Source organism: Vanellus vanellus, assembly GCF_965231255.1.
Source record: "Vanellus vanellus genome assembly, chromosome: 4".
Taxonomy (NCBI): domain Eukaryota; kingdom Metazoa; phylum Chordata; class Aves; order Charadriiformes; family Charadriidae; genus Vanellus; species Vanellus vanellus.
The window spans coordinates 34110403-34135509 of record NC_138909.1 but is presented as its reverse complement, the minus strand read 5'-3'; the positions used below and the strand labels follow the sequence as shown (position 1 = coordinate 34135509).

At 39.0% G+C, this 25107-nt stretch overlaps 1 protein-coding gene across 1 annotated transcript in view; it reads left to right on the top strand.

Annotated features, from left to right (window-relative positions):
• The window catches only part of CCSER1 (coiled-coil serine rich protein 1), a gene marked incomplete at its 3' end in the record, with an annotated part of 718149 nt that overhangs the window by 60357 nt on the left and 632685 nt on the right, over window positions 1-25107 (top strand). Inside the window, exons 2-3 of the mRNA XM_082482793.1 lie at window positions 10553-11911; window positions 14483-14670. Of these exons, the coding sequence (XP_082338919.1) occupies window positions 10597-11911; window positions 14483-14670 (1503 nt within the window). The 5' untranslated portion in view covers window positions 10553-10596. The remainder of the gene's footprint in view (window positions 1-10552; window positions 11912-14482; window positions 14671-25107) is intronic.

Here is a 25107-nt window from a genome sequence, read left to right as displayed (position 1 = left end):
AGCTTTGAGAGTTACATTTGATGATAAAGCGGAGCAAATGATACCAACTTGGACATAATGATGGAAGACCCTTCAAAACTGTATAGCTTTGTTTCAGTTAACAATGACGAAGCACATCAGAAACATCCAGGAACATACAGTAAAAGTGTTACCTGAGGAGATTAACTGTCACCTGCTCTGATCTGTTTTGGGGATAACTGTTGGTATAATAAATCATAATTCTCTGGTAATGAATGAAGCAATACTTTCTGGCAACCTTCCATCTAGTTGTCTCAAGCTGCTGTTACAGGGCAAAACTACAATGCCTGAGTGTGGTCCACATGTTAGATGAGAGGGATAAGGTTCTCATGGGTCCTTTGGTCACAGAGTAGATCATTGTTAAGTAGGGGGAACACAGCTGATGACTTCAGAGAGCCTTACTCTTCCACTTAACATCTGGACGTTTATTTAGTACTTGGGATAAACGGAAACTGCAATACACCATCTTTTTGTAGACTTTTCTGTGTTGAACTTTTTGATTTGAATCCTAACATTAACGTAAGTCTGTGTTGTTTTGTGATTACAAGCTCTGAACTTCCAGAGAGTTGGGTTCCTAAATCCAAAGGGAAGCAAATGAAATTAGGTGTTTATTTTCCTAGGACTTCTATGAACTTCCATGCTGTGTGTTTGTTTTGTGTTTTTTGGTTTTTTTTTTTTTTTTTTTTTTCTGGTTAGGCAGATCTGAGTTTGCAAGCTAGTTTCTTTTTCCCCTTTCTGTGCTTGATTTGTGGGCTTCAGTTTTATGCTTAGACCTTCTTAACATTCAATTTTCAAAACAAAATGTAGTTCTTTAATGTGTGTGTGTGTAAACTTGGGTGTATGTGGTTCTGGGCATTACTGCTATGGCATTTGATTTTCCTAAAGTGTGCTATACTCATTGCTGCAGAAATGTGAGCTGCCGTATTTTAATGTTTGATTAACAACTCGCAATCAGAATTTGAGTATATTAATATAATCAGTTGTCTTGAGTTTTATTCTCTTTCAGTGTTTTTGTAAGTACGAAGATGGAGTGAAAGGAGTCTAACAAATCTAATCTAGAAAAAAATTATGTTTTCAGTATAGCAAAAGGGGAATTGCCTGAGTCTTTGCTAAGGTTCATGGAAGTTTTAAGTAGAATGTAATAAGTGTTATGATTTATTTCTAGATGTTATGATTGATTCCTAAAAACATGTTCATCTTATAATTGGTGTCCAGTGAAGTACATTAACATATAAAGAAATTAAAGCGATTACTCTGAAATTAAAATAATAAAATTACACAGTATTGGGGATGATAATTATGAATGTATTTAATATTCAGCCCCATGAGGCACACATCTTGTGTGTGGTAAAACCTGCAGGGAACAGGACTCATGTGGTTCACTTTCATTAGAGTTTAGTAAGCTGTGAGCGAGTACCTTGTCCAGAACAGTCAGTCTGAGGATTATCAGTTCATTTTGCACCGCCAGACTTCTTTTAAGGCACGAGGTAGGAATTGTCATTCTCTTCTGCTGAGGTTAGGGGAACCTAGAAAAGAGCATTCTTGCTGCTGTTGCTGTTGATGATATATTATTTCGTGGTAACAGTCAACAGCTGCTACAGTGATGTACTACAATTACCTTATTATTAATCAAAGACCAATCTGTAAATTAGTCTGCCTAATGTTAGAGAAAGCTTTCACGGTTTGCTTTCATGAATACTATTAGCCACATTGATTTATTTTATTTTTAAAATACTTTCACTTATCTGGATCCCCCAGAAGAGTTCTTATTGCCCAGTCCTTTTTGCTGGGAGGATGTAAGGTGGACCGTGGGTCCCTCTATCTCGGTACTCTGTTTCCAACAGTGGCTCTAAGCAGACACTTAGGGAGAAGTAGGAATGGAGCACAGGTGTATGGATCTTCAGAACTGCATGATTAATTTGTTAGAGCTTTATCAATTTCATTATAAGCCATTAAGGGATTCTGTACTTGGACAGCATAAAAAAAGATGCAAAGTCCTGCTTCCATCCACTTAAATTGGGAGTCTGTGTACTAGGAGCGATTAGATCATACATGTCCAAGTGTTGCTTTTGCAATAGTTAAAGAAGAATTACAGATGGGTGACTGAGGCTTATAGGGATGAAAGGCCAAATGGTTTAAATCAGCATGATTCACTTCAGTGGAGCCCCATGAATTTACAACAGATGAGGATTTTGTCCATTTTAATGCAGTTAAGGTCACACGTTCAGCTGGTGACAGAGGTAATAAATGACCCCAACCCTTGTTGTCACTGTGGTTGCCATATACACAGAAGAAGCAGGCAGCACTTGAGACTGAAAAGCAGCCAGACTGGAAAACGTGCAGGAAGCTTTAGCATAAAAATAAATTGCTGATGACACTGAAGTTGTGATTCTGGAAGATAAGAGGAATAGACACGGGAGAGTGCAGAACAAAGACTCTCAGTTCTACTGGGACCACGTAGGGCTGTGATAGTATGAGATGGTTGCTTGCAGTGAGCAAGAGGTGCGCATTTGTAATACGTTGAAAGACAGATTTTAGAAGGAGCACATTAAAGCAAACTTGAATTCGCTACTGACTGCGCAAATCAGCCAGATCATGCTTTAGAGACACTTATGATGTCTTGTGAGCCAGCAGAACATTTTAAAGAAGTTCTTTGTTGTTTTGTTTTGTGGGTTTGTTTTTTTTTTTTTTTGTGGCAGAACTGATAGAGATGCTTTGAATGCCTGTGGGAGTTGTAGTCAGTATAGGTGCTTTGCTTCATGCTACTGACAAATTTAATGCAGTGAACAGTGCACCATGGGTACAGAGCTAGGGCTGTGTTATTCCCAGCATTTTTCTCGTGAGAATACCAGCCGGCTTGCGCAGTGGTGATCTGTTCCACTCGAATTCCAGAGCAAATGGCCAGCAAGGAGTCTCTCCCTCTCTTAATGTCCTGGGCTGAGGCAAATGCTAGATCTGCCGTTTTCTGATGTGCAAATGAGTCCGTGCTCTAGTGGCCACGTTACACCCGCTTTTCCTGCATGAAGAAAAAATGATCCTTGATTCTTTCTACGTTGCATTTATTTTTTGGTTAAAAATACAAATTTGGTTAAAATACAGCTGACAGGCAAATTGCTCTCTGTAAATGAACACATCCCATGTTTATGTCTAAATCCTAGTATTTAGTGTGAAGTCCAAACAATTATTTTCCTTAAAGCTTTAATTGAACAAGATTTTCTGCTGTCTGTAAGCATCATAAAAAAACTACCGTGTGCCTCATGAGTGGGGATGAGAGGAGAGAAAGATATGAGGGAAGAAGGATGCCATTTGATCCTATTGAATCCTACCCAGTCACCAGACTGCCGTCTCTATGTCCACCAAAGATGTCTCAACATTAGTCAATGTCCTTTTGTCCTGTTGTGGTGTAATTTCCATGTGCACTCAGGGACCTGTGTAAGATCACTTCGCTTGTTAAAAGTGAATAATTCATTGCTTACAAACACATTTGGGAAAGGTAATCAGGGGAGTGGATGCCATGACATTTGAATCACAAAGCAAGCATATACTCTTTGATACTTCTATTTCCAAGTCATTATTTATACTTTTAACTCTTTCTAATTGAACTATAAGTATCGTGAATACCAGATGTTGTAAGAAATGCACCGTACGCTTCTCCAGAATCCAGATAAATGATAGAAGCGAGAGATATGGTTTCTCCTCTGTTAAAAAAGCAGCACAACGCACCAAAGCCCAGTCACACGCATGTGACTGCTGCTTCACTGTGGTATGGTCCTTGCCTTGTTTCTGACCTGTCTGTGTCTGATTGTTGAACAGGTGGAAGTTAGTTATCTTCTTCACACAGTCAACTTTTTGCCAGTAGATGATCCCCCTCTTACCAAAGAGTAACTGGTGTATGTAAAGACTACCAGTAAGATCAGTTCACTTCTGTTCCAATATTTCTTTTTATATTATACAGAAGTGCTTTGGATAACCTTTTGTGTGATACAGAGGCACTTGAAGTAGGGGGTGATTTAAAGGCAGGTAGGAGAGGACTGCGGCCTCTAGGTTTCTAGAGATCAGTTTCCCTGGTTCTCTTCTAGTAAACCCGTAGTTCACCTGATACATGTGGTGTGAATTTGCACACCCAGTGATAACGAATGAAAGAATGAGTCGCGTGTGACCTGTCTCACACTAACATTTGCCTTCTGGCTAATTTAAAGTCGAAAGAGGATATGTAGATAACTTCCCTCTAGTTTTCTTCTTTGAATCTTTGTTACACTTCTAATTTCATCCCAGCACTGGGAATAGCAGTTATGGACTTATAAAATAGCCGTCTTCAACTGGTACAAGACCAGTCAAAATAGGAGATGGGGTTTTTTATGTCTGTGTGGCTTCAAATTTATTTACTGCAAATTTATCTGCCTGCTTCCTCTCTTGTTTCCTGAAAGCACGGGAGCATTTGAAAATAAAAATAGGCCTGGGCTGCACAACACAGGAAACTAAAAGAAATCTTATGTCTTGCCTTAGGATACCTCAGTGCTTGGATTCTGTGTTCTTTTTTTCCATATACATAAAAGCTAGTTCCACATATATAAAAGCTATTTTGCCCAATGAGTTTTCAGTACAGAGGGAAAAAGAGTGTGGAATTGTATGTGTATGCATGTGTAGGCACACATAATTTTTTAAAGGTCTAGCTCCCTGTGTCAGGTATTCTTCATTTGTTTATAAAAAATGTTGGGGAAAAATTAAACTTGAAGCAAGTGCAGACGTGATAGTAGCTTATAAAATTTTGCACTGAGAATGCAGCTGTGGCTGCTGTTCCACCAAATACATTCAGGAGCTCTGAACCACGCTGCAAAGGTTACATGCACAAGGAAAGAAAAGGGAAAAGAAAAGTGCTATTCACAAAAGCAAATGGAGCTCTTGGGTATTAGAAGGAATTTCACTCATTTCGTTTGATAAAACAAATTGGTTCAGTATCAACAATCCCACCTTTCTTAGCTAGTGCCTTCAATTGTACAGGCATTTGGCTTTGCTAGTATGTTTAATAAGGCCCTATTAATCTAATTACATTATCCTTGATAGCAACTAAAGCTGGAAGTATTTATATGCAGGTGTTTCTTTGTTTGCTTTTGTTTCAAATGTGAAACAATATTTTAATGGCTTTTAGGCTCTTATGTTCTCCTTGTGACCTCTGGGAGCTATGCTGATAAAAACAAGTAACAAATGTACTAGAGAGACAAATAATATTGGAAATAAATTGGAATAATATTGAAGGTGGTAAAGCTTAAATGCTGAGAATAATATAGTGCTGGGATCTGTAAGATGGAATTCTAATGATTCAGGTGGGAGCCACAGGCTGCGATGTTACGAGTTGGGCTAAAGGACGGCTCCTTACAAGCGCATCAGCTGCATTAGGACTTCTGTTGACTCACCAACAATTAAAAAATATTTATTTTCACATGTGTTTGTGGGTATTTGTAGTATCCTGGGGTAAATGTAATTTCTGTAAGTGTGGAGCCAGCTAGTCTATAGAGAGTGTGTCTATCGTGGTCCTTGCCTCCTGCTGTCTGGTAGTGCTCACAAAAGGGATGGGGTATGTTCGCGGTTTACGATTCACACGTTAGTCCTGTGTGTTTTGCTTTATTATATGATTCCCGATTCATAGCATTAAAGAAAATGTATCATCTTCCTTAAACTACGAGCGCAGCCTAAAAATCACAGTGCTGTGGAGAAGTAGGGAGCAGACGAGTATCAATGTTCTGCTCTTTGATTTAACGTTGGGGCCTTTCAGCTATGTGTCACGTTGTCTCCCTGTTAAACTTAGGTAGCTAATTCAGTTTTGTTCTTTGCGTAGAAGGCATAGTTTGATGTTTCTAGGAGGTGCATTTTTAAGGAGAATGTCTTTAGGAAAGCTTTGTTTACAAAGTGTTGAGAGGTAGTAGCAGGTTGGTTATTTATCAATAGAATGTTTGTATTTGCTTGTGTGTTACAGTTATCTGTTGAATAAGCATAAGCTTTTCATATGTATATATAATTATGTGGTATGTACATGTAATTATAACAATGGTAAAATTCACAAATAATTTCACGTCCTAAATTTTGCCTTAAAGGCAATGAGAAATGTAAAAGGCACCGACTTGCTTTTCCATACTTGCAGTCGAACTGACAAGTCTCCTGTTTGTAGATCCACGGCTCCATCTACTGGAGTACAAAGCCACCAGCCAGAGTAGCTCTCAATTGAATGCGCTGCACTCCGGCACACTTCTGCGAGTAACTGCTTGGCAGAAGCTGAAATAAAAAACACTGGGGTTTATTTTTCAGCTGGTGGATTGATGGAGTAGATTTCTCTGGAGGCATTGGTGTAATATTTTGATAATTTCGCCAGTTTTAACACTTGTGGGGCTTTTTCAGCTGTTACATTCACTGTTTGAAAGTTGAGCGGTTTGTTTCTTTTGACCAGATACAGTAATATATAAAATACAGAGCTGCTTGTATAATTCTTACCCTGTTCATTTATGTATTTTCTACTCATAGAACTGCCGTAGGCAAGATAAAGGCCTAATACTGCGTAGTTGGATGGTTCCTCCAAAGATCTCCTGTGTGGCAAGAATAAGTCCCAAGCATAAAAAACTTGGCCTCTTTGTTTTCTCCAGCAATTAAGTATGACTAAGATATTTTTGAGATTAATTTGTATTTTGCAACATCTTGGTGCAGATCAATGTGAAATGAAATTATATCTGTTTGATTAACTTTTTAAATTGCTAATAAGAGGGAACATGTTTTGTTTGCGCTTTGCCTGTTTCTCATTTGCGTTGGTTTCAGCACAGGAGCTCAGAAACAGTGAGCTGTAGCCAAGCTCTTGTGGAAGATCAGATCCTAAAATAATTCACCATTACTTTGGCTGCAATTAAATGTTTTCAAAATAGTTTACTTATTTTTCTTTGGTATATCAGACTTTGTCTTGTGTAATACCAGATGCAAAAATGTGCATCAAAAATCCATTCCATAAAAATAAAAATTTGAATGTCTGTCTACTGCAGCACTGAATAAAGACTTCTGTTTCAGCAATAACTAGATTTTAGAATTGAAAAGTATTACAAAGTAATGGTTTGTGTATTTTAACAGGATTCAGGCTTCCTTAGAGACTACCGTGTAGACTATTTTTTTGACTGTTCACATTATGTGATAATGATGCAAAATATATTTTGAAATAAACAAGGAGGCTGATCTAATTGAAAGCCTTGCTAGACTCTCACTTTTCCTTGATCCTTCTCGTTTACTTGAGTTCTTGCTAGTAATAATTTCTTTTAAGATACACAGAGCTTTGTATTAGGTCCTAGATTGACTGTGTAGGATCAGAATTGTTGTCCAGTTTAAATTTGAAAGAGTGATCTGGAAAGGCACAATAGGCATAATAACAAAAGGCATCTTTCTCTGATGTTTTCCTTTTCCTCTGTTGGAGCTTTTAAGAACGATGGCAATAGGGATGAGGGTGTTAGAGAAAATTATTGGTTTTGCAGAGAATGTGTTCATGGAGTGAATTTCACTCTAAGGTTACTGCTATAAAGTTATAAGCACAGGTAATTATGTTAAATGTGGAGACTGAAAGGAATCACCTCCTATTTTATTTGTAATAGGACCTATATGGCAGTTTATAACTCCTGCAATAAGTGAAAAAATTAATGAAATAAATTATTTCATTAATATCTGAGGCTATTATCTTGAAATACATATTTTTTCCTGTGTTGCAAGTAAAATTGTCACTTCAACTCAGTCCTAAGCTTTGGCACTTTTACACTGCAAAATATGGGTGTGTGTATATATATATATATAAAATAAATGCTATATGCAAATAATATTCAAAATATTAATAAGATAGTCACAATAGTCAAAGTATTCAAACTCTGTATGCACATAAGCATCTATATATACGTATATGTGTACATGATTGTGTATCTTTTGAGAAATGTCCTCTGATAGCTATTGTAGACCTAGAAAGATCAGTATATTAGAATTAGTTCATATTTTGTGGGTGAGGATTCCTGCTGCTTAGACAGTAAGAGAAATGTTGACAATTTATTTGTGCTCTCTCTTCAAGAGGCAAGGAAGGAAGAATGAATGAATAAATGCCACTTCGCCTCTAACTGCAGATAACAATGTATTCTATTAAAAATTGTTACCACCTGGAAAGCCAAGGCTGTGTATATTCACAGGTCAGATATTAGGAATAATCTCTATTATTACTTAGACACAGCCTTTGTATTTCCAGTGGAAGTTACAATATGTGCTTTTTGCTCAGTTTTCTGCTTCCTTCTGTTTTCAACTCGGAGAATTTCATAATTATAAACCAGGATGGTTTGTTCTCCAGTGAACTGACAATTAAGGTGTGGGCAGGAGAGTGAATGATGTGAGCAAATGTTTTGTCTGAGCATAAAATGCCTATGTAGATTTAATGTATCTTTAAAATACTTTGCTTATCTGCTGCAGTTGTAAAACTGCATTCTGAAGTCCTTTTTCAGCTGTTATAATGTCTCCTTAAAATACAAGGAAAAATCCTCACAATCCCTAAATAATCTTGTGTTGTGTGTATGTGCATATCCATACGCATCAGCATTCCTGCAGGTACGCATTCACAAAACCAAAAAAAAAACCCCAACACAATAGGTCTGGAAGTGGTTAAAGACCTGAGAGGGGTTTGTATGGGGAGGGCGTAGAGGGTTGCATGTGATTTTCCAAAGCGTGTTTTCAGTAGGCTCAATTGTGGACAGACAAACAAGCCGGTATAACATCAGCCCCCGTGTGAGTTCACAGGGCCTCAGCTTCGTGCTGCTGTCGCCTCTGCTTTTGCTCTTACAGTGGTGTAAATGCAAACGACCTTACGTGTCAGTGAAATGGAACAACAGGCCATACATCAGTTCATTGGGTGGATGTAAAGTTACTCTGATAACCTCTGTGTGTGTCTGTACCATCAGTTCCGATGCAATCAGACTGGATTCAAATTTGGGTTTCAATTGCAGGACCCGGGTATTGTTTAGGTCGGGTTTTAGCTTGTCATCAGAGATCACCAATGACTTCTAGGAATTAGTGACCGTTCCCAAGCTGTTTCTCTCATCTTAAACTGCAAAATTGCTTATTGATTCCTGGTGCTTGTGAATATTGTGGCTGCTTTGCAGTGCATGTTCAGACTGGAGCTGTACTAGCTTCTTAAGAAAAAATGTTAAGAATTCAGAAAGTACAGCCCAATGTCTAGTCATAAATAGTCTCTGAACTAAAATGCTTACCCTTTCTTTCACAGTAATGTAACGTATATGTAGGTTTGTTTTACTCCTTAAATATTGTTTCCATTTTTATATGTGTGTGTATACACTGTATAACTATATATATTGTTCATAGTTATTTGTTGTAGCCACATAACACATATTAAATTGCTCATTAGATGAATGAATTTAGTTTTGCACTTGACATGCAAACATTGTTTAGATAAATGACCTGATTTTTATTGCTATGTGCTGAACACTTGCAGCTCACTAAGTTGCATCGGGCATTATACCTACAGCCTCTCTTGTTCTTGTGATTATAAATCACGTGTGTTTATTGCTCCCTTTGTTGTCCTATCTCTCTCAGCAGTAATTTATTATAATGAGAGCAAAAAGGAGATAGAACTGGTATTTGTTTCACAAAGATTAGTTTTCTTCTAGTACATCTGCTGTGCTGATCAAAATAATTTTTTATTGCTTAAATGCTTATAAAAAATGCCAAGTATCTGTGTATGGAATGCTTTTCACTGATTTAAAAAAACTGCAAAAATAGCTAATTAGAAGCAAGTAGGGTACAAGAGGATTTCGGAGAGGTGTTCAGAGGAAACATTGAAGTTCAAATCTAGAAACATGATCCCATATTTTGACAGTAAATTTGTAGAACTTACACTTCCTTATGAAGAATATTTGATGGTGTATGTTTTAGCTTGACTGCAATGCCAGCATTTTCTCTGCTGTAAGGTGACACGTAAGGTGACACATACCAGGAGCACATGAAGGAATTAAAAATCCAACTGAAAGTTCAGTAAACACTGGAAAACTTAAATCCTCTTCTTTCTTGCAAAAATCTGACTATTTAGGAACACAAAATAATGTTTTGTTCTACTCAGATCGTGAAAAATCAAGCATCTTCTAAGAGAGCTTATAGTTTATAAGACTTGTCCAAAGACTCCAAAACCAAGGACATTTGGGTGATATGTTTGGGTATCTTTCGGCATGTAGATTTTATAGTTACCTGGTGTGATCTGCGTTGTAGGATATATCATATATAATACTGTATCTCTCATATATAGGATGTTCTGAGCCACATCTTTGCTCAGCTGCTAAGTTTTCAGTGCTGCTTATTGAACATAGCTTTGGAATTCTAAAAATCTTCAGAAACGTATGCGCAACAACTTGCAGGTCTACAGAAAACTGATGTTGACATCTCATGTATGTCGGCTCACTTAAAGCTTGTTGAAGTGGACATTGAGGCTGAATAATTTATCTTTTTTTTTTTTTTTTTTTTCCCTCAGATTAGTTTATTGGTTGTGAAGAGCCACGGACACGTTGTGCCCTGATGGGGGACTCGGGATCCAGACGATCGACTCTAGTATCTCGGTTGCCAATATTCAGGAGAAGTATTAGCCGGAGACACGACTCCCTTCCGTCATCACCTTCTTCTGCTAATGCCATTGGTGTCCACACTTCCTCCCCATCCAGCACTAACTCCAGCTCAGGGAGCACAGGCAAACGCCGGAGTATTTTCCGCACTCCTTCCATTAGCTTCCATAACAAGAAAGGGAATGAGCAGAAGCCTGACTCAGCTAGTCAAAATGTTAACATCTCAAATGGTGCCCAGTCCTCTCTCAGCACTTTTCAAAAACTGAGCTTAGAGGAACACATTAAAAGCAGAGGAAGGCATTCAGTTGGCTTTGGCAGCTCGCGTAGCAAGAAGATAACAAGGTCTTTGACAGATGATTTTGAAAAGGGAAAGGAGCCCTCAGCTAATAAGAATGTATTTATAAATTGCATAAGCTCTGGGAAGAATGAGGGTGATGACTCAGGCTTTGCAGAGGAGCAGAGCCGATACTCTGTCAAACAATCCACACGAAAACTTCTCCCTAAATCTTTCTCGTCGCACTACAAATTTTCCAAACCAGTTCCAGAGAGTCAGTCAGTTTCCTCTGTGCAGCAGTCCAGGTGTCTGCTGGAGTTTAAATCGTATGTGGAAAGTGAACCCGTGATCACCAAGTCCTCTCCTCTGTGTTCGGCCGAGACTACAGAGTGCATGGGAAGCTCCTTGCAGTCCCCGCTGCTCTCAGCTGACCTCACGGCTGCCCAGACCCCCTCCGACTTTGTCGCCCTGACGGAGGATTCTGTTTCAGAGGTTGATGCTCTGACTAGCAATGGGACTGGGGCCCTGCTCGCAGAGGAGTTTAGCCACAATGTCTCTACCTCTCAGGTCTTCTTTAATCCTGCTGCTGCTCCTGCGAGGGAAATGGATATTGTGGAAAGTACTGGCCATTCTGCTGGTGTATCTCCTGTGAGTCACGCAAGCTCGTGTAGTGTTGAATCTAATACCTTATTCAAAACCTCAGCTGCTAATCAAACACAAGTATTGTTGCAAGCCAATCAACTACATATTAATGATCCCCGGCACATAGGAGAAATTAACTCGGCAAATGCACATTTAGAAACCTTTGCATTACAGCATAGAGAAGAACCAATGACTCTCTCTCCAACAGCACAGGGGTTGAATGGGAACAGAGATGAAAGCACGCCGTCCAAGCACACGAGTGAGACAGTTCCTGTAATGGAGTCTAAGGTTGTTCCATGTTCTGAACCTCAGTCCTTTAAAACACAACACGGTTATGAAACAAATCGTTCTAAAGGTATGTCTTGTGGTGTTGTTGAGCTTGGTGGTTTTTTTTCGTCTCAGTTCTTCTGTAAGAATTGTTTGGTCATAAAGTGTTTTTGTAGAGTTGCCAGTGCTAGCTGGGATGTTCAACAGTTATGAATTGTGCACTCCACCCAAAATTGTGGGAATTAAACAAAAGTCAACAATTTTTTGAGTTCACATCTTACAGTTTGCTAACACCCATCAGTGCTGTTTGTAGCTATGCTTTCCTGTGGTAGAAAATTAATTAAGAAAGAAAGTATTGATTCTTGCCTCTTGTTGAAGGCTGAAGCTGGGATTTTTGAGGCATGCCTATTTTGGACTTGAGCTAAAGAGTTGTGTTGTTTGAGATGGAAACATTGCCAGAGAAATAAAACCTTTTGTCTGGTTGTGAAAAATAAAACAGTTTATCTTATATTGATCTGGGTTTTGAAACTTCCCAGCTCTTGCTTGCTCTATTCAATTGATGTTATAGAGTAGCTTGGAGTGGATGTTTTTGTGGCAGAGTATGAGAGATCCTTTTTCTGCTTCCATCTGAAATAACATTGTGCAAGTTCTCATTATGTAATCCATGAAATGGAGAGAGTTAATTACTAATCTAAATTGCTCACTGGATCTTTATTTTTATGAAAAGGAATTTGGAAATACTGACAAGATTAAGTGAAAAGGCTGTGCTGAGAAATCCCAGTCTACAGAGGTGCAGATGAATACAGGCACCAGGCCCTTGAGTGACGAACACCTGTCAGAAGCCATTTATCTCTGACAGTTTAATTTCTCAAACCAACTGAAAGACCGGTGCTTTCTTGCATAATCCTGAGACTCCATCTGGTGGGCCAAAATCTGTGAGAGTTAGCAAGACTGTGTTTTAGTGATTGTATTAGAAGATGAATGAGTGTAAACTCATATGACTTCATACCCATCTTTTTGCTTGGATGTTTATCTAGGCATGTAGATTATAAACAATCAAAAGCAATCTTGCTTTTTGAATTATTTGTCAGTGCAAGGCCTGTTTGCATAACTTGTACGTAAATAAAGTCAAATTAATCCACTAAATTAGCTTTCACCAGAAGGGACCTGTTGGCCCCAGAACCGTAGTCAATCGGGAAGAAAAAATATTTCCATTTATGTATGTTTCTGGTCTACGCACTGGCTTGGTCTTTCTTGCAACATTGGCTCGTCTGTGAATGAGCTCATCCTTTTGAATCTGACTTAAGAGTGTACTGCAGAACAGCAAGTGAGCAGGTCGGAGTGATGTTTAGAAATACACAGTGCATTTGAAATTCATGCATTGGCAGTTTTATGTTTAATCTGTATTTCTGGAAGGCAGCTAACTGGAGTTGAAACTGTGGTAGAGGGATTTTTGTAAATGGGATTTATGTTCACAGAAACAGTAGAGCTAATACTGTACTATATAAAAGACGATGATTAATTGTTAGGGTTTTATAGTTCTGTTCAAAATGCAATTTTTTTGACTTGTGTGGTGACAAATATATTTAAAATTGGAAACAGGCTGAGCATACAAAAGGACAATTGGAAAAAAAATATGAAATCCTGCCATATGAAATGAAACAAATATAGAAAAAGCTTACATGGCATTCAGTAAGATATGGTTATAAGTAGTTATATCTGTTACAAACAGACTGGTTTGAATATTTGGTTTTGCTAAAACAGTATTCAAAACCAGATGTGAATGCAAAATATTTCTGTGCATTTTCTTTGGTAATAGATATTTTCTCTTCCATAGCTGGTCTCATAGCTGATATCATTATAGATAGTATCATGAACGTGACATTAATGTATGAGCAGGCTTGATGTGCCATATATTTCACAGTGTACCTTTATATATTTTTGTGATATGGATATTTTTAAAAAGCCTTAGAGAAAATGTCTGTTCTCTTGCAAAAGGTAAAAGAAGATAAGATTTCCTGTTACATTTATTATCTCACTACGCTTTTCTCTTTCCCCATCTATAAATTTTCCTTAACACCTCAAAATGTATTTTTTCTCCTCTTTTCTGATGTGTTACTGTTTAACCTGAGTTGGGGGCTGGGATTCAGCCTGCTGGCTGCAGGCTGGGTCTGGAGGGCGCAGATGCAGCGCTGAGCTAAGGGTTTGGTTTCTGTTTGACCTTCCATGTCCTATGGAGTGGTGACAAAGCTGTGACCTGTCCCTACAAACCCTGGACTTGCCTCCAAATGCAGGATAAGGCAGGTTGGGTTTTGGCACCAGTGGAGCAGCGATGGTTTCTCTGGTGGATTTTACTGAACAGTGGTTTAGAAGTGTCCTAGAACATGGGGAGAAAGGAAAGGATGGAGCAAAGGTCCTTCTGGGTTCCGTGAGGAGCCGTGGACTGTAGCGTGATGAGTGTGTGAGTCACTGGGGCCTGAACAGTGAACTGGTGGCCCAGGTGACACTTTTATCTAGGTAAGTAGGATCTGCATTCTACGTAACTTCTATGTGATTGCCACTCAATGTAAGCATTTCAAGCAAAGTGGTGTTCTCCTTAAGAAAATACTTCTAGAGACTAATTCTTTGTAATGTTTACTGATTGCTTCTCTGTTTGTAGTTGATCTTGCCAATAGCTTCAGTCCATACCGAGAAGGAAGATTCATTGAGAAACGACTGAGATCCTCTTCAGAAGGTACTGCTGGAGGCAGTCGGCTGATCATAAAACCAAAGGATGGAAATACAGAAGAGCTTAACAGCCTACGGAAGCAGAGAGCAAGCTCGTCCTCATCAAAAATGAACAGCATGGTGAGTTTATTCCCATATGTGTAAGTTTTTGTATTTTTCAGTCATTAGTGTAACTGTAATGAGAAGCAGCAACTTTACAAGTAATGGATGGTAAGAAAGGAGGAAAAAAACCCAACCCCAAAGCTGTTTCAGGCTTCCAAACTGTGATCCAGGCTCAGCTACAGGTATTAAAAGTATTTTTTTCATGGTGTGACATTGTGAAAAGGTTTGTATACTTTCTGTAAAGAGATTCTTGTTGTCATGCTTTGCTGATTTGCCTGGGAGAAAAATACTGGGAGAGGGAACAGTAGCACAATTCAGTATTACTATTTATAAGGTTAAATACAGTGGGCTACTCTGTGGCAATGTTTTAGTGTTACTGTGTTAGTGATTTCATGGACTCATGTCTGGTATGGGTGAGATGAGATTCAGACCAGAAGTTGGATAGAGAGAAAGTTGTCTGTAAGGAGGCTCGTGTGAAAGGTCTGAGTGGTCTTTTTCAAAACTGGTGACGAGTTTGAATGCTTTCACACTGAGCACAAGGCAAGGATGAGAGGGAAGGATCTCTTCTGAGAACCCTTGAGGGTCCCGAGGGCTGGAAAAGCTAAGACAGATCAGATGACTGCAGGAGAGTGCCGTTGAAACGTCTTGTGAAATAAAAGTAGAAGGAACTGACTGACAAGTTTGTACTTTCCTATAGCCAGTGAGAATAAACATTTTAAGATGAGTGTAATTTATACTTACACATGTGCTCGCCAGCGAGAGGAATAAAGAAGATGCCAGGATTGAACATCTACAGAAACGGTATCCACTCTCTTAGCTTATAGAAATCACTAAACAAGTTTTATGGCCGTTATTAGTTCAAAATACTTTATTCAGCGTGCTAGCTGAAAAAAGGATTCATTTTGTACCTATATCTGAAAACAGCTTTCCATAGAAAGCAAAAAGCCCCAAGTTTCTTACAGCTGCCTAGATATATAAATGAAGGGACCTTTCCTTTTCAGGTTTACATAATAGCCATTATGTTACAGTGTTGCAGGACCAAATACATGACTGAGAGACTCCGATGTGAAGACAACTCAAACCAGGACAGTAAGAGAGAATTTTTGCAGTTTTTTGGAGATGTGAAACTGATTGGTGCAAACTGGTATTAGATTTCCAGTGCCGAAGTCTTTTGCTGTGGTTTCACAGGCTAATAACAAAACTCAACAACTCATAAATACATGTTGCTTTGGCTGCCACTAAACATAGTGTCTTCTCTCTCACCTGAGAAGCCAACGAAGGCTAAAATTGTCTTCCTCTGTGATTTTCCCATACTAGTTCCTGATTGGTCATTTAAAAATAGGTCCCAAGAGAAGTATCTGGTTCAGTGTGAATTCCCCTTAGGGAAACTGGTGGGAAATTGGGGTTTGGGGGTTTCATAAGAGGATGTGAAATCTGTCTTTTGTCTTGGTAAATCTCACCCATGTGTCTGAATGTATCGTCCAAACCTTTCTTTGTGGCTGGGCTCCCAAATGCTGCTGTGGGTGGCAGGAGAAAATTCCATCAGTACCAAGCACATTCTTTCTATGTACAGCTGATGCACAACAGGTTTTCTCGTGTACTGGTGTCCTCAAGCAATGGTCACTGCAAACATTCAACTAAAATGGAGTTACAGAAATGCTTGCTTGTAGACTCGCTTTGTGTAACCTGGGCAGATTGGATTATCTACACTCCAATGACAGGATTATTCTCTTAGCAATATCAGATTGTGCAGATCTATCAGTATTCATGGATTAATTTTATACTACCTGAAAGAGTAGGAGGCAAATTAATTTTAGGAAGGAGAAGATTTTATACATCTGCCTTCCTTGTTTCTAGATCATTGCCAGCTTGTCAGGTGAAGTAGTATGGTAATGCAAAACGTATTTCAACAACAAAAAATCTTACTTTTTTTTATTTTTTGAATCCACTGAATTATTACACCCAGAGATACAGCATAGAAATAAAGACAAAGAATTGCTAAATAGTAGAAGAAACCTTGGCGCAATTAAAGCGAACAGTTATAGCATGTTTCTCTTTTTCTGTAGGAAGTTCACATCCAAATATCAGTGATTAACAACTTAGTTTTCAAAGGCAGAAAGAACTTGATGACGCTTAACAATGTTGATTCATTTAGGCACACAGAGCATTACGCAGCTGTAGTTCCTGCCCTAAAAAGCTGGTTAACCCTGGCTGAAGTCTGTAAAGCTTATTTGGGTTGTTAGACCCAAGCTATTATTAGGTAGATCTCTGTGTTCATTTAAGCACTAGGCTAGACTGAAGATATAGGACTTTATTCTATTTAGCCCTGTATTACTGATGGGACTGGGAAGGTGACAGCACAGTAACAGCAGGAAGTAAGCAAAGCGTGCATGGGGGATAGATGGCAATTTGAGTCTCTTCATGTTTTGTTTATGAAACCCATGAGTTTTGTTTCCACTTCCATTAGCAAGATTGGCACAAATTCACAAGTGTTTGCTCCTGCTTCTTTGTCTTAGTCACATACCTAGGACTTCTACGTCAAGATTACTGTGCATACTCATGAGTGAAGGTAAAATTATTCCTGCTGTCCCCCTGATACATATGGATATCATCTTCATATGTTAAGAAAAACGCTAGATGAAAGCTCTTTTAGTAAAAAGTGATGTTTAAGAAGTAAAACAAACAAACCCAAAACCAACAACACCTGCTGCCTCCCCCCCCCCCCCCCCCCTTTCCAAACAACCAGAAGGCAAAAGAATAAACAGAGTTCCTTGGAAGCAAAAGGAACTAAAAATTGAAGAAAACTGAATGTTTGTCATAACATTCTGAACAGTAAAAAGTCGCCTTCAAAATACTTGTCACAAGCAATTGATGTTTAACACTACAACAGCACGTTGTTACCAGTGAATGATCCTAATGAAGAATAAATACTAGGTAAAGAATTGGAGTTGCTAAACAAAGTATTATTAAAAACCTTAACCTAAATTTCTTGTGTGCCTAGGGAAACATTAGTCAATCTTCTGTGGCTATCTGTATTAATCTTAGAATCATAGAATCATAGAATCAGTGAGGTTAAGATCATCAAGTCCAACCATTAACCTATCCTGATAAAAACACCACCACTCCTAAACCATGTCCCTAAGCAGCTCATCTACCCTTTTCTTAAACACCTCCAGGGATGGTGAATCCACCACCTCTCTGGGCAGCTTATTCCAATGTTTAATAACCCTTTCAGTGAAAAAATGCTTCCTAACATCTAATCTAAACCTGCCCTGACATAACTTGAACCCATTTCCTCTTGTCCTATCACTTGTCGCCAGGGAGAAGAGGTCAGCTCCCATCTCTCTAAAACCTCCTTTCAGGTAGTTGTAGAGGGTGATAAGGTCTCCCCTCAGCCTCCTCTTCTCCAGGCTAAACAACCCCAGATCCCTCAGTCGTTCCTCATAAGGTTTGTCCTCCAGACCCTTCACCAGCTTTGTAGCCCTTCTCTGGACACACTCCAACACCTCAATGTCCTTCTTGTAGTGAGGGGCCCAAAACTGAACACAGTACTCGAGGTGAGGCCTCACCAGTGCCGAGTACAGGGGGATGATTACTTCCCTAGTCCGGCTCACCACACTATTCCTGATGCAGGCCAGGATGGTGTTGGCCTTCTTGGCTGCCTGGGCACACTGCTGGCTCATGCTCAGCCGGTTGTCCACCAACACCCCCAGGTCCTTTTCTGCCAGGCAGCTTGTTCAATTCTGGAAGAAAATGAACCACAGGCGATTAAGGGATAGCAACTTGATGGGGGATTCTAAAGGCCTCCCTGACAAGGGAAGTGTTGATCGTCAGTTCTGCTCTGTGGCACTGAGTGACAGGTAGTAGGTGCAGATGCTGGTTTTCTGGCATCATCCAGATGTCTTATTAGGCTGAAGAAGCTTTGTAGTGTGGAAGATACCCTTTCCTTGTAAACTGAAGAAAGTCTTCCAAGACCTTGTTTGCTTTCTTTCTCTTGTTGGCAGGCAGCACGGGCTGCTTCTGCTGAGGGGCTGGCAGGAGTGGGGAGCCAGAAGAACTGAGGGGATGCTAAATTTTCTCAGGAGATAAGAAAAAAAGATTAGCATCTGAGAAACTGTTCTTCCTCCTAAACAACTTGCGCAGCAGGGTATTGCTGCATGATTGGCAGGCTCTTTTTGAAGGTAACGTGTAAATGCTTGGATAGGTGGATGTCCTAAATACCACGAATATATGTCAGACTTACCAAGCTGGTAACCACCTCCCCCAAGGGTGGCATTAACTCACTTGTGAGATGCCAAAAGTAGTTTATAATCTGAACAAGAGCAATGCAACTCATAAATGAGATGTAGGGAAAGCAAACAGTCGTTCAAAATAACTCTGCAAACGTGTCAGTTTTATAGTAATGTAAATAATGAATGGAAGCAGACGCTTGAGATGAGTTTAGATTATGTGCGTTTTTAATCAGAATAGTTTCAAAACCTTCGTTCTTGCAGTGACCGATTTCTGCCACAAGATGCCACCATTTGACTACAATGGTTTTAGACTTCAGTAGTCCATAACACAAAAGGTGAAAACTGCAATTCAGGGCACGGTTTTGAAACAGTTTAATGTTGATTAGCCTGTGCAGTGTAATAGACTCTCTTAAAATTAACATTGTTTATACTAATGCAATTTAAAGAGATTCATATTGCTATAGAAACTGGCCATTCAAATGTTCTATGAAGTCATCAGTTACAACTTTAAATATTTAGACATAACGTATACAGTAGTTAACTATGTCTCAGAAGATTAATAGAGACAATGGCTTACCTCTCTGTTCTCCAGCGAGGTGGTGGTTCTTTTCCAATGTGTAATAGAGGCAAGAATAAAGAAAGAAAAATGCAAAGCAGCATGGTAAAAGACCTGAATGACTGGAAATATGCAGCCCTGCAAGACCAATGAAAAAGAATGTAAACCTGGGTAGTTGAAATGTAGGACAAAGTTAGAATAATCACATTGAAAAAAATAGGATCAGACCCCAGATCACTATAAGTATGTTCTTTAAGAGGATTAGGAGACAGAACAGCAGGAAAAAAGAGTTGACATACAACAGTACTTAGAATTAACAGTAGAAATTGAGGGGTGTATGTGAGCAAGAAAATTATCCATCACTTCTCATAGTAGTGGCTAGTGTGAAAGGATGACTATCTTAAATATCATCTTTACCAGTACTAAAGAGGAAATGTAAAAAAAAAAAAAAAAAAAAATTTGCTGACTTTTTTAAAAAAAGTTGCTGATAGACTTTGAAATGCTAAGCAAATTATAGTCAGTCGTTAAAACCAGATAGTCGTGAACAATGATATGAATAAAAGTAGCTGTACATTACTACAAGTTAAAAAAAAAATATCAGAGGATTATTGGAGCTCCTGGATCACACTGCCCAGCTTCAAGAAGTGAGCTGCACTATGCTGTATGTACACACATGTTTTTACTCTGTCTAGAAATATGACTGTGTACATGCACGAGACTGCCCACTTACATTCGGCTCTCACAGACCTGTCGTTCTGCCTCTCTGCAATTATTCACAGAGAAAAAATATTGTTTGTCTTAGTGCCTGCTCCCTTATCCATACCTGGCTATCAGAATATGTGCTATATGACTAAAAGAAACCTAATTTTTCAATGTTTCCCTGCCTCAGTGGGTGAACATTACCACTGTCCTTTCTGTTCCACAGGCCTGTGTTTCTCTGGGCACCCTCTTGAGCACAGGTTTTTCTTCAGTTACTCATAACTGAATCTGCCCTAAACGTTGCCTGCTTTTCGTTTCTTAAATTGAGCTACAAGTTTTCATCCTTGCAGGTAAAAATTTTTATGCTTACCTTCAGTGCTGCATCGTCCTCTACTTTAGCCTAGAGCAAGGCAGCCTTGCCTGCTTGTGTCAGTCCAATTAGAGCTGCACAACTTTTTTCCAGATTTTTGCTTTGACTGTGCCATTTCTTTCTTTGCATCTCTCCCATGGTTCCACTATATTAGATAAAACCGCTTATTGCCAGCTAAAGGACTTTCATTGCCGAAGGTCATCCCAGCCTTTTTCCCTCACCTTTAACAGTGATACAAGTCTTCATTGCCCGCTCGTCAAACTGTCAAATAGTTGCATTCCTGTTTGGTCCCTCACTGCCTATCATGTACTAGAGTAACTGCAGTTGCTATAAAACTTTCTTCATTTCCTTTTTCAACTTTCATTTTATTTTTTTTTGCCTTGCCTACAAGTAACAATACAATACTGACCTAAGATAATTTTTCAAGATGCGGACTGGTACTGTATTACTGAGGTTTTTTGCTTATCCCTCCAATGCTGACACTTGGGCAAAATCCCCTTTTCCTCAAACTTGTATTGTGCTTATTATGTGGGGGTGCCCTGAGTACCTAACATATCAGTAAGTATATATTTACAATATAAATTAAGAACAGTATATGCAAAAAAACAGTGTTGGAATCCAGGGTAATATTTCATGGCCTACTGCAGGGCTCTATTTGATAATGGGAGGGGTTGAATATGTCACATAAACGTAAAATTGGCAAAATTAATAATTGATTAATTTAGTGTAGAGAGGGCTGTCTGAAACCTTGGTAAGACATAACAGGTAAGTGATTGACACAGAAATAATGAGATGCTAGCATAAGAGATATTAACTGCAAGTATTTGAGATGCCTACTGTATCTCTGGAGGGAGCAGAAAGGCAAAACTTAAGTCACTTTAATGGAAATGAATTATTGTTCCTTCTTGGAATGCCTGTGATAATTATCTAATGAGCAGCTGGTGTCTAAATTCTAGTTAGGTGTCCTGGATATTCGGTGTGTGTAACTGTACCTAGGTTTTGTTACCTAGGTGATTTGGGGTGACTTAGGAATTAATAGTCAGGTTTCTAGTGTCCTTCAGAAATGGTACTTGCAATGATGGAGCTATTATCCAAACCATTGTATTCAAATCTATCCATGTGTTTGATATTGTATGTTATGAAGTGGTATCCAAATCTGCAACTCATGAAAGTGTGATCAGTGCTTCTCACAGAGGACTTTATTTTTAATGTTTCCTGAGTAGTCTTATTATCAAGCTACCAGTTCTAACCTAGTTGCTACATCATGAGAGAAACAATAGGGTCCTGTGCCCCCATGGACTTCACTGAATATACATGAGTAGGGTCTAAAATGTTTTTTATGTTCCTCTTTTCTATGCTCAATAGCATGATATTTTGCTGGTGTCTGATGAAGCACTGAGTATGGGTGAAACTAGGTTGGCTGCTAGTCTAGAGAGGATTGAAGTGATTTTCATATTTGTTCCAGGTTGCTTTAGCGTGATTTGCTCCTGGGATTTTGTCCTTGAGTTATGGGCTTGACCTTCTGCTTCATACCTTCTGACAGTCTATACTGAAACCATTCAGAAGCTGAGATTTTTATGCAATCTGTGGCTAACACATTAGGTGGAAGATGCTGTTGAAAATACATGAGTTGAATGGTGTTTGGGTTATGGTTGCTGACCAGTAGACTTAGAGAGTGTACCCCATAGGGTTTTCTCAAGACTCTACAGGTCACAAAAACAACCACCTTCAATTCCACTTTTGTCTACAAACTGGAGACACATTAATGATTAATGTCTTAACAGCAGATAAGCTTCTGTCTTGACAGCCTGCACTGGAAAAGCAGTGAATAAAAGGTTATGGAGAGGGCTCAAGTACTCAGCGTTTCAGTTTAGGTTCATAAGAAAAAAACCAAACAAACCAACATTTTTCAGATATACCAAAAGTGTTATAAAAATATGAACCAGGTAAGTACACACTCCTTTAATGTCCTCTGCCCGACCTTCTTTAGAACTAACAAGGTTACGTTTTCTCTGAATAACTGCAACCTGTTGTTAACTTGCTATACATATATTATCTCTGGTGTCTGTGGTGCTCATGAAAGTTTTCTCATAGTTAAAATAGATGTTACGTTTTGTTCTACTGAATTATGGGATTTCTGCTTAATTCAAATTCATCTCTGCTATGCTGGGTTTCTCAAGGGAGAATATTTAGGAACATCAATTCTTATTGAACTGTTCAAGCAAACCCTGTAAGGCAGCGGTTCACCCTTCATGTGAAGTGGACTTGACAGCATTCATTTATAACTAGCTTTGTACTAACATAACAAAATTTCCCTTTTTGCAATGAATTTGGCGTTTTGCTCCTTTGTGGAAAGAAACTGTGGAAGCCACTTAAACCAAGAACTGTCAGTACTGCTTTGATAGTATAAGGCTGAACAGTCCTATCTAAATAGGAATAAACTGCTGGTTGTAGGTAAGTAGTAATTTAGGCCTTATATTCTTAATTTAGCATGGAGAAAATGCCTTTCACATACTATTAGCATTAAAAAAAATGAAAACAGCAAATTGGGATTGAAGCATTTTGTCTGTGACTTTTAGGTCAAGTCAACTAGAAGCTTTACAGCTAAATACCCTGTGGGGAATTAATGTCTGGAGTGTAATACTCATTTCTTAACATATTAAGAGCTTGTAAAAATCAGATTGCAGTTGTTAGACACTTTGAATTAATTCTTGAGATCAAGTAACTAACAGAAATCAGTTTAGATGTGACTTTATGCTATAATATTCTATGCACTTCTTTGAGGGCATAATCATTATAGCCCCAAAAAGGGCTGGTGTAGTTATTCCGATTGAATAGAGTTATGTTAATACAGGTAGAAGGTAGAGTGAATTATTAGCAATTTTAAGTCCCAGAGTAATTATGGTAGCAGGTGGATGTGTTGTTACATAGTGAAAATAGGACAGAATTACTTCTTTGAGCTCTGTTGTGGCTTAACCCAGTGGGCAGCTCAGCACCACACAGCCACTTGCTTACTCCCCCCAGTGGGATGGGGAGGAGAATCAGAAGGGTAAAAGTGCGAAAACTTATGGATCGAGGCAAAGATAATTTAATAGGTAAAGGAAAGGCCATGTACACAAGCAAAGCACAATAAGAAATCCATTCACTACTTCCCATGGGCAAGCAGGTGTTCAGCTATTTCCAGGAAAGCAGGGGTCTCACATGCAATGAGTACTTGGGAGGACAGATGCTGTAACTGCAAATATCCCCCCTTCCTCCTTCCTTCTTCTTTCCCTCAGCTTTTATTGCTGAGCACATCATCATGTGGTCTGGGATGTCCCTTTGGTCAAGTGGGGTCAGCTGTCCCGCCTGTGTCCCCTCCCAGCTTCTTGCGTACCCCCAGCCTTGTGCGCACCCGTGCTGGCAGGGTGCTGTGAGAAGCAGAAAATGCCTTGACACTGTGCAAGCACTGCTCAGCAATAACTAAAAGGTTCCTCCCTGTGTTATCAACACCGTTTTGGTCACACATCCAAAACATAGCATCATACAAGCTACTGTAAAGAAATTTAACTCTCTCCCAGCCAAAACCAGCTCAAGTTGTATATTTGATATTTTCTTCTGAAGTTCTAATATAGGAGTACTTGCTCTAAGCATGTCTGAACTGATTTACAGGGAACTGGACTTTTGAAGCTACTGACAGGTGTTCTCTGTAATGGGTTATGTTTATTTTTCTGGTTTCATATTTTTCTGGAATACTTAGTTGTTCATTAAGACTCAAAAATGTAGGTGTAAACCCCACACCTAATTAATGGATTTTTCTAACAAAACACACTTCTGTGCTAGTCTCACTACAGTCCCCAAACATTTTTGCCAGTTAACGTTAAGAGAAAGCATATTCCAAATCTGCTCATCTTTTGAGTTGATATTTTTAAGGATTTCTTTTCCCACATGAAGGGAAGGATTTCTTTTTACACAGAAATACCTGGCAAAGTTTTAAAATACACAGCAGTGATCAATATTGTTTAAACCGATAACTATATTTGTCAACTAAAAGCAGCTTTGTTCTTTTTCTATTTTATTTTGACTTTTGCCTTTTACTTTCCTACTCACTATCACATTTTCCACAAGTATAACATGTTCTGAGTACAGGTGAGTACTGTAGCAAAATTGTTATGCAGTGTTGTTGGAAAAAAAACATTCTATGGTTTTGGTCGGTTTGTGAGGGCAGGGTACTAAAATCTGCATGTCACCACTGACGTGCCATGTCCAAAGAAACAACTCATTGGTGCTAAAGACCTGTACCTTCTGCTCAGTGCCTTTCATGCTGTGGAGATGTGAGAGAGGTCAGGGATTTACCAAGGATTAAACAATCCTCTGACAAATCCAATCAATATTCCCTACTGACTCTCGCAATACATTAATCAGTAGTAGGAGAGGAACAGAATCACCAAGGTTTGGAGGCACCTGTACACCTCTGTTCCAAACAGGGTCAGCTAGGATTTACCCAGGGACATGTGTAGTTGGGTTTTGAATATCTCTGAGGGTGGAGACTCTGGAACCTTTCTTGGCAACCTGTCCAGGTGTTTGTCTAGCCTTAGGGTTTAAAAAAAACCCAAAGC